The sequence below is a fragment of the Megalobrama amblycephala genome, linkage group LG7 (genome assembly GCF_018812025.1).
Source record: "Megalobrama amblycephala isolate DHTTF-2021 linkage group LG7, ASM1881202v1, whole genome shotgun sequence".
NCBI classification, from domain to species: Eukaryota; Metazoa; Chordata; class Actinopteri; order Cypriniformes; family Xenocyprididae; genus Megalobrama; species Megalobrama amblycephala.
Genome location: NC_063050.1, coordinates 13702367 through 13712218, shown reverse-complemented (window position 1 = coordinate 13712218; position 9852 = coordinate 13702367). Strand labels below are relative to the sequence as shown.

General features: G+C 37.6%; 1 protein-coding gene across 2 annotated transcripts; it reads left to right on the top strand.

Annotated features, from left to right (window-relative positions):
• Positions 1-122: 122 nt before the first annotated feature.
• Positions 123-8865, top strand: golga7ba (golgin A7 family, member Ba). Of its 2 annotated transcripts, none has more exons than XM_048195962.1 (5): positions 123-378; positions 5013-5138; positions 5606-5758; positions 5911-6012; positions 6889-8865. In XM_048195962.1, the coding sequence occupies exons 1-5, from the start codon at positions 262-264 to the stop codon at positions 6967-6969; spliced, it is 579 nt and encodes a 192-aa protein (XP_048051919.1). In that variant the 5' UTR covers positions 123-261; the 3' UTR covers positions 6970-8865. The 2 variants fall into 2 exon arrangements, with proteins under 2 accessions (XP_048051919.1, XP_048051920.1); XM_048195963.1 differs by lacking the exon at positions 123-378 and adding an exon at positions 1115-1393.
• Positions 8866-9852: the final 987 nt, after the last annotated feature.

Genomic DNA, 9852 nt, shown 5'->3' with positions numbered 1-9852 from the left:
TTAAACTGTCAGTTTTGTCGTTCTCCTAACCGTCCTCGACTAAAAAAAGCGCGCTTTCTAGCACTGTTTCTATGGTTACCTCCTCAGGGAACAACTTCTCTTCGTGATCTTCTGTTTGTGAACTGAGACAAGTTTATATAGTAATCTTTGTGATTTCTGAAGATGCTGTTAAAATATATACCCCCAAAACATTATTTGACTGAACCATAATCAGAGAATCTGAGCGGCATCAGCCCCTCCCCCCGCTCGTCATCACATTGCATGATTGTTTCCGGCTCCGCCCCCTCTTTATCCCCGAGCACAAACGTTTATTCCCGTGAACCCGTTTCAGCACCCGGGACAGGCATCGCGCCCTCGCATGGCAACATGGCCACAGAGGTGAGAAACACCCTCACACAACCTAATTTCTGCGCCAGCTGTGTTCATTAGAAGCGATTTTGTAAGATACCTTCTGAATCGGCGTCATTTTGATGGTTTAAATCTAGGTTGGAGATCACGTGACGTTACAGGCACACGCGAATAGCCTCCTCTGTTTTCACGCATCGCTGTTTAAAACCTTAGTCGATTATGATTACTGCTCAACCCCTAATGCACATGATTAAACTAAACATACAATACACGGTGTAAACTAAACGCTAGACATGGGCAGCCACAAGTGACGCGCGCCTGGCGATAGATAGATAGATAGATAGATAGATAGATAGATAGATAGATAGATAGATAGATAGATAGATAGATAGATAGATAGATAGATAGATAGATAAGAGTCATTATGTGGTAATAATGTAAATGAACCGTTTTTATTCCAGTCAAATGTCTATACTGGGTTACAATCATTTTAAATTGTGCGATCAGATTTCCCAAGTTGTTCTATGCGACTAGTTCAGTATTGTTGACATTGATCATCAGGTTTTGTTCATGTCAGATCGATTGCTACTGTTATCAAAGCAAAGACATTTTGAAATTCAAGCAGTTTTGTAATGGTGTGTTTCATTACATTCAAGATTGCAAAACAGAATTGCTCTCAAATATTTGGACCTGTTTATAACTTGACAGAGGGTGTCTGAAATGCTGTTGATTAGGCCTGTAAAAGAAAGTGTGCTCTTAAAGCACTGTGTTCACTCATGATGACAAAGGCTCGTGTGTACCCTGTACCGTCAGGAGGGTCCGGTGCCTTATTTAAATCAGCGCGAGCACCGCGTGTTGTGACGTGGCCGAGCGCGCAGCTGGACATCAAAGAGGATAAAAGCGACTGTCCGCGGGGTCGTTAAGCTCTTTTGGCGAAAGGAGATACAGTGTTTGTGAGTTTCTGTCGTCGGTGACCGGTTCAGGAATGATTTCAGCACCGCGGACAGCGACGGACCGAACAAAACTCCCGTACTGTCACGAGTCTGTAAGGGTTTTATTTTTATTTCGCTTTTTTAAAAGTGATTTAACTGGCAATATGCGGTGATTTCCTGTGGTTGGGATTTAAATGTGATTTCACAAGTTATTCTGAGTCAAATGTGTGTCCGCCGTCCCGGCGAGTAACCTTGAACGCGCGCGTGATAGTGTGTTTCGAGCGCGAGATCTCTTTGTTTAATCTCGTGCGTGCAGAAAACAAACGTACTTCTCACGGCACCAATCAATAATCATTCTGTACAGGCTACATCGGTTGGTTTGATTGTGTTTTGATGGTTTTGGTATCAGCGGTGTGTGTGTGTTAAATGATCGTATCCTCGCGATCGATCGGTTGTGCTCGCGGGAGTCAGTAACAGTGTCTCTCTTCTTTCTGAGACAGTTACCGAGAGCGGCTTGCATGCATAATTAATGGAGCATTTAGTAACAACAGCCCAGAGCATTTAGTCTCGGTTTACCCGTACAAAAGTGGCGTACAGTACATTGGTGGTATATGGTAAAACGCCTGAATGATTAGCATATTCATGTACCATGTTATTTACTTATAACTGTAAATACTTCAAATAACATGCAAAACATGCATGGTATATGTCATAAAAATAAAAAGGTATTACCAACAAAATTTTGACCAGTTGTACCATTTGAACATGGTCCTTGACCATTGTATTCTTTGAAGTACCATGCATGCTTTCATTAGGTCTTTTCGCAACATCTTTTAGTTCTGGATCCTTCTGGGTGTAATTCTGGGAGTTCAACAGGTAAATGTGATGTTGTGCATTTATTTGACACCAGAGATGCCTTTTATCTGAGCAGTGCAGAAATTCTTGAGATCTGTGCAAATGTTCAGTGCCAAAGATTGACCCCGTCCACAGCATTGTGTCAAGAAGACTCTCTCTCTCTCTCTGTGTGTGTGTTTGAATCAGCGCGTGCTGTCTCAGCCTGTTACTATATCAGAAGGAGCCATGAACTGGCAGGCCCTGCTACTGAAACAGAGCCAGTTTTTAAATAAACAGGTTGTCAGGACTGCCCATGTAATTATACTGTCCCTTTCAGTCTAAATAATCTTTATCTGACCTTTAGATGTCCAAAGATAAAGAATAACACATTGTAATGGCCTTTTATATGTTGTGTTTTAAATGTCGGTGTGATAGCAGAAACCCACTGACTGGTGAGCTTCAAAATGTTTGTGTGGTTTGGTGCTGTGCTGTTGTTTGTCATGGAATGGGCTTTCTTATTATAGTCTTCCAGTGTATCATTATAGGTTTGATCATTCTGGTTTGTGAAAACGGCAAATCGGTACTGCAAGAGAAAGAGGTGAAAAGGCAAGGAAAGTGTGGGGGATGGAAGGACCCATGGCTCATGCTGATGTTAGCGTGTGTCAGCAGTGACAGATGGCCAGTCTCTCTGATGTTTGTGTGTGTCCATGCACACTGGCAATGAAGTGCCCATTAAATTATAAGGTCATCACTGGATTAATCTATAAATTGTTGATGACAACATCACTGCATTACTGTTTGAACTAATGATGACATCACTGACTGCATTATTAATTAGATTAATATAAGATCATTAGCTCACAAAATGCAGTGATTAGCTAACAATGACACCACTGCACTACTCTGAGCTAATGATCATGACATTACTCTGAGCTAATGTTAAAAAACATTGCATTAAGATAATGACAAATATCAATGCATTACTCTATGAGATAATGACATCACTGCATTATTCTGAGATAATGACGACATCACTAACATCACTGCATTAATCTGAGATAATGACGGCATCACTAACATCACTGCATTACTCTGAGATAATGACAACATCACTGCATTACACTGAGATAATGACATCACTGACATCACTGCATTACTCTGAGATAATGACGACATCACTGCATTACTCTGAGATAATGACAACATTACTGCATTACTCTGAGATAATGACAACATCACTGCATTACACTGAGATAATGACAACATCACTGACATCACTGCATTACTCTGAGATAATGACAACATCACTGCATTACACTGAGATAACGACAACATCACTGCATTACACTGAGATAATGACAACATCACTGACATCACTGCATTACTCTGAGATAATGACAACATCACTGCATTACTCTGAGATAATGACAACATCACTGCATTACACTGAGATAATGACAACATCACTGACATCACTGCATTACTCTGAGATAATGACAACATCACTGCATTACACTGAGATAATGACAACATCACTGACATCACTGCATTACTCTGAGATAATGACATCACCGACATCACTGCATTACTCTGAGATAATGACGACATCACTGCATTACTCTGAGATAATGACGACATCACTGACATCACTGCATTACTCTGAGATAATGACGACATTACTGCATTACACTGAGATAATGACAACATCACTGCATTACACTGAGATAATGACAACATCACTGCATTACACTGAGATAATGACGACATCACTGACATCACTGCATTGCTCTGAGATAATGACAACATCACTGCATTACTCTGAGATAATGACAACATCACTGCATTACTCTGAGATAATGACGACATCACTGCATTACACTGAGATAATGACGACATCACTGCATTACTCTGAGATAATGACAACATCACTGACATCACTGCATTACTCTGAGATAATGATGACATCACTGCATTACACTGAGATAATGACGACATCACTGCATTACACTGAGATAATGACAACATCACTGCATTACACTGAGATAATGACGACATCACTGCATTACTCTGAGATAATGACGACATCACTGCATTACACTGAGATAATGATGACATCACTGCATTACACTGAGATAATGACAACATCACTGCATTACTGCATTACTCTGAGATAATGACAACATCACTGACATCAATGCATTACTGAGATAATGACAACATCACTGCATTACTCTGAGATAATGACAACATCATTGCATTACTGAAATAATGACAACATCACTGCATTACTCTGAGATAATGACAACATCACTGCATTACTAAGATAATGCAACATCACTGCGTTACTGAGATAATGACAACACCACTGCATTACTCTGAGATAATGACATCACTGACATCACTTCTTTACTCTGAGATAATGACATCACTTCTTTACTCTGAAATAATGACAACATCACTGCATAACTCTATGACTTAATGATGGTGACACCACTGCATTACTCTCAGCTGATGATGACATCACTCCATTACTCTGTGAGTTCAAAGTAATGCAGTGATGTCATCATAAGCTCTAAATAATGCAGTGATGAGCTAATGATGACATCACTGCACTACGCTGCAAAAATTACTAATACCACCATCTAATGTCACTGACTAGCAGATAAGTTCATGGCAGATGTAACTAAATACTAGTGGCTAATTTTCATGCCCAAGCTTACGTTTTCAATAGACACTGCTACAACAGAGGACAGAAAACTGCATTCATGAAGCCATTTTTCATGGATTGTTTAACATCTAGCAGCCCAAGGTAATGGAATTTATGATCAGATCAGACTGTAGCGCACTGTAACCCTCTCTCTCTCTCTCTCTCTCTCTCTCTCTCTCTCTCTGCTGTAGTTCCATAACCTTCAGGAGTTGAGACACAGCGCATCTCTAGCCAATAAGGTCTTCATTCAGAGAGACTACACTGATGGCACCATCTGCAAGTTCCAGACCAAGTTCCCATCCGAGTTAGACAGCAGGGTAAGTGTGTGTGAGTGAGTGAATGTGTGTGTGTTTGTGTGGCAGAACAAAAGAAAGACAACGCAAGTAAAAAGGGGAGGATGAGAAAAAGACAACAAGGCTCTTCACTCAGAGAATCTCTGCTCTTCAGCAAAAGCACTGCTGAGCCTGCAAACTCCACACAACACACACATAATGAGCTGCTAATAGAGCTGATAATAGAGCCGTTTAAAGGTGTAAGATCATGTTACAGACGGCCACTAAAGACTTGCTGAGTAAAGGCAGGGTGAGAGAGTTTAACATGTAAGGCATTCAGTGCCATCCTCACAATCTGTTTATTTATTATGTTGGAATCAGGTGTTTTTATAACTTCCATCACCTGCTCTGATTCAGATTTTGAATCAAACCCACTAGTTTCTGCCATATAATGAACTCCCTGGTGCTCTCTGATTAGCTGGCTTATCTTGTCCTTGTATTCTATTGGTCAGATTGAGAGGACTCTGTTTGAGGACACAGTGAAGACGCTGAATAATTACTATGCAGAGGCAGAGAAGATCGGAGGCCAGTCCTACCTCGAGGGCTGTCTGGCCTGCCTCACGGTTTACCTCATATTCCTGTGCATCGAGACACGCTATGAGAAGGTACGTTATCAGTTTCAGATAAACACACCCCCTAAATGACACGTCAAAAGAAAGCTAACTGTCATTGGTTACTTTACATGATGGTTTTTGCAGAATATGCAGAATAAAAAGGATGCTGATAGTCAAAAGCATGGGTATGTGTGTTTGTGCAGGTGCTGAAGAAGATCTCGCGGTACATTCAGGAGCAGAATGAGAAGATCTATGCTCCGCGAGGTCTCCTCATCACAGACCCTATAGAGAGAGGCATGAGGGTCGTATCCTTACACAGTCTAGAAACTACTGTGTGTGAGTGAGAACAAATGATCAGAAGGTGCTTATTCTTCAGAAACTCTTGTTAGTCCACTCTTGTGGAATACAGTGAACAAAATATGGAATGCAGTCAAATGATGTTTTTAGTTTATATATTAAGAACAAATTGAACATCAATTCAACAGACGTTGCAAGTCGGATAAGATAAATATTGCTCTTTGTTATTAAATTAATTTATTCATAAAGATATTAATATATTTAAAATTTATTTATATATATTTTTTGCAATAAATTGAATATCAGTTCAACAAATTGTTGATTTTCAAATAAATATCAAATGTTATTTTTTTCATCAAATTAAGTTTTTAATTAAGATTTTAATTTAATATTTAAATTTATATTTTTTACTGTACATTAAATATATATATTTTTGTGCCTTTTATTGTAATTGGACAAGGGTTATAATCGTCCACTACAACTAAAACAATTTAAAAAAACACTTTCATTACTTGAAATAAATTAAAATATAAAAAAAAGGTCAAGGCAAAATTTCTCATTTTCATTTAGTTTAAGTTCAAATACTAAAATAACTAAAACTAAATAAACTAAAAACTAAAAATGTAATTAAAAATTATATCGACAAAACCTAATAACTAAAACTAATAAAAATTATAAAACACACAGCAAAATTGATAAAACCTTTACTAAAATTAAAAGAAAACAAAAAAATAAATCTAAAATCAAAAACCAGTTTTGTCCATACTCATGGCAGGTAGTGTAGTATGAGAATATGTGTAAAGTTATTTCTTTCACTAGTAGTTTGTGCATGTAAGGTTGCTTAATGCTGTGTGAGTTATTCTCTTAACCCGAGTGTGTGTTAGATTGAGATCAGTGTGTATGAGGATCGCGGCTCCAGCGGCTCAAGCTCAGGAAGCAGCACAACCAGCAGCAGCGGACGATGATTCACACACACACCAGACGCTGTAACATTCACCCATCCACACGCACTCACTCGCCCACGTGTGACGCCTTCATTCTGTCGCCCACTGAACACACACGCAGACTGTTCAGCATTGCCAAACAGAAACACACCTGACATGAACTGCCTCCACAAGACACATCAGCTGTAAGCAGCGCGTCATTACCTCAGTCATCTGAATAGATGTTACCGCGACCCTCCAGCACATTCACACACCTGCAGTTGTTGCACATCCCGAGTCCCTAGCTATGGAAGCTTGTTTCCACCACAGAATAAAAAAATATAATAGGTAATCATGACTTTTTATTTTACAATTCTGACTTTTTTTTTTTTTGCAATACTGAGGGAAAAAGTCAGAATTGTGAGATTGTGAAATGTAAACTTAAATTTAAAAAAAAAATGTAAGAATAGTTAGATGTAAACTCAAAATTCTGAGGGGAAAAAAAGTCAGAATTGTGTGATGTAAATTCAAAATACAGAGAAAAATGTTTAGAATCATGAGACTCAGAATTCCAATAAAAAAAGTCAGAATTGCGAGATGTAAACTCAAAATTCTACGATTTTTTTTTAGAATTGCGAGATTTAAACTCAGAATTCCAAAAAATTTAAAAAAAAAGTCAGAATTGAGAGATGTAAAATGAAAATTCCAGGAAAAAAATTCTGAATTGCGAGATGTAAACTGAAAATTCCAAGAATTTTTTTTAGAATTGCGAGATGTAAAAAAAGTCAGAATTGTGATGTAAACTCAGAATTTGGAGGGGAATTTGGAAGGGGAAAAAGTCAGAATTACAAGTAAAAAAAAAGTCAGAATTGCGAGATATAAATTCAGAGAAATTTTTTTAGAATTGCAAGATGTAAACTCAAAATTCAGAGACAATTTTTCAGATTTGTGAGATGAATTTGGAGGGAAAAAAGTCACTACAAAAAGTCATTACAAGAAAAAAAATCTGAATTTCAAAATGAACACTCAAAATTCAGAGAAATATTTTTATAATTTCGAGATGTAAACTCAGAATTCCAATTAAAAAAATGTCAGAATTGCAAGATTGTAAACTCAGAATTCCCAAAAAAAAAAGAGTCAGAATTGCGAGATATAAATTCAGAATTCAGAGAATTTTTTTTAGAATTACAAGATGTAAACTCAAAATTCAGAGAAAAATGTTTAGAATTGTGAGATGAAAACTCAGAATTTGTAGGGGAAAATGTCAGAGTTACAAGATGTAAACTCAAAATTCCAATGAAAAAAGTTTAAAATTGTGAGATAAACTAAGAATTAAAAAAGGTCAGAATTGTGAGATAAAAAGTCACAATTAACTTTTTTACTTTTTTATTCCATGGCAGATACAAGCTTCCATACTAGCTGTAGCATTCTGGGTAAAGCTCACATAAGCTTCTGTCACTGTAATATGCAATCTCACTCACAATGCCATGTGATGTAGCTGCCGATCGGCACATGAGTCTTCCATTTTCATGATTTTTGACTTTTTGTTTGAGTATTTGGAGATGAGCACTTTTACTCTATTTATTGACCTGAAGTCAGATTTTTGACTAGGATCAGCAGTTGTTCATAAGAGGACAGGGCAGATATCTGACCCTAGACACTGCCATCTTATTCCACGGGTACTATTTATGACTTTATTTATGATATGCTTTATTTCATAGTGTGCTAATCGTTCATGCTTTGTACTCATAATGCGCCGTCAGAGCAGAAACGAGTCCTGATGACGTGACTGCCAAGGGCCAGAGCTTCCTCACTGATCCTTCATCATGAGCTTCCATTTCTACTGAGAAACTTTGGCCCCGACTTATGCAAAGATAAAGAGAAGTTGAGAATGCTTTTTCTGTTGTGTAGCAAAATAAATGAACAATGATGGTCAAACAAGCCAGTTCTGCATTTACTTTTTCAATCCACATTTTATTTAAATGTTTTTTGTTTGTTTTTTTATTTAAGCAAAGAAATGCTTTTAGGTTTAAAAAAAAGGATTGTTTTTTTTCTGGCAAGATATCAATATAATGTGATTTTTGATATAAGTATCAGTTTAACAGATTATGTTAAATGTCAAATAACATAAATATTAGGTTTAATATGTTTAATATTTATTCTTACATTATATTAGATAATAGTTTATATAAAATATCTCATATCTATTTCTTCTCACTACTAATAATTTCTCAGATTTGTGCATTTATTAAAACAGTAACACCATTATGCATCATTAAGTTTACATTTTACACATTTAGCACAAGCTTTTACCCAAAGCGACTTCCATTGCATTCAAGATATGCATATAAGACTAAAAATGAGAAATGATAAAATGCATAATATTTATATTGATTTAGAGTGTTTATATTGATTTGGGCATCACTTATAGAGTATAAAGTCAACAGGTAAGGTCAGTTCAGTCTTGAATGTTTGTCTCCATAAAGAGAAGATGGTCAGTGAACAAACATTAATGCAAAAACACTTCACAGCACCGCTGTGTTTTTCGGACAGTTAGTCTGTCTCTTGAGGTCCAAACGAATGACTGGCACTCATCTGGTCACTCGGAGGTCTCTCTTCATCATGCTGACAGAGAGACTCTAACAGATCCTGTGAGACTGACCAAAACACAAAGGCTACAGAGACTCAACGCTGCCACCTGAGTAACACAGAGACAACAGAGACAGTCAGCACTGAGACCAGGAGAAGCTCAGGAAGACGAAAACTAGAACAGGCAGGAGGGGAAGAGACGCTGCTCTCGTACCTGAAGGCCACCGCTGGAGAAACAGAGAGAGAGAATGATGATGGAGGACTGACGATACAGTTAAGGTATGAGAAAAAAGAGATGGCGATTCTAATGTGGAAAGAAAGAGGAAATGGATGTGG

Bases quoted from the DNA above. Each gene is read 5' to 3' on its own strand.
- golga7ba (XM_048195962.1), top strand. From the start codon at position 262: ATGATTGTTTCCGGCTCCGCCCCCTCTTTATCCCCGAGCACAAACGTT. The intron at 5,139-5,605 runs GTAAGTGTGTGT...TCTATTGGTCAG, and splicing joins CATCCGAGTTAGACAGCAGG to ATTGAGAGGACTCTGTTTGA. The intron at 6,013-6,888 runs GTATCCTTACAC...AGTGTGTGTTAG, and splicing joins TAGAGAGAGGCATGAGGGTC to ATTGAGATCAGTGTGTATGA.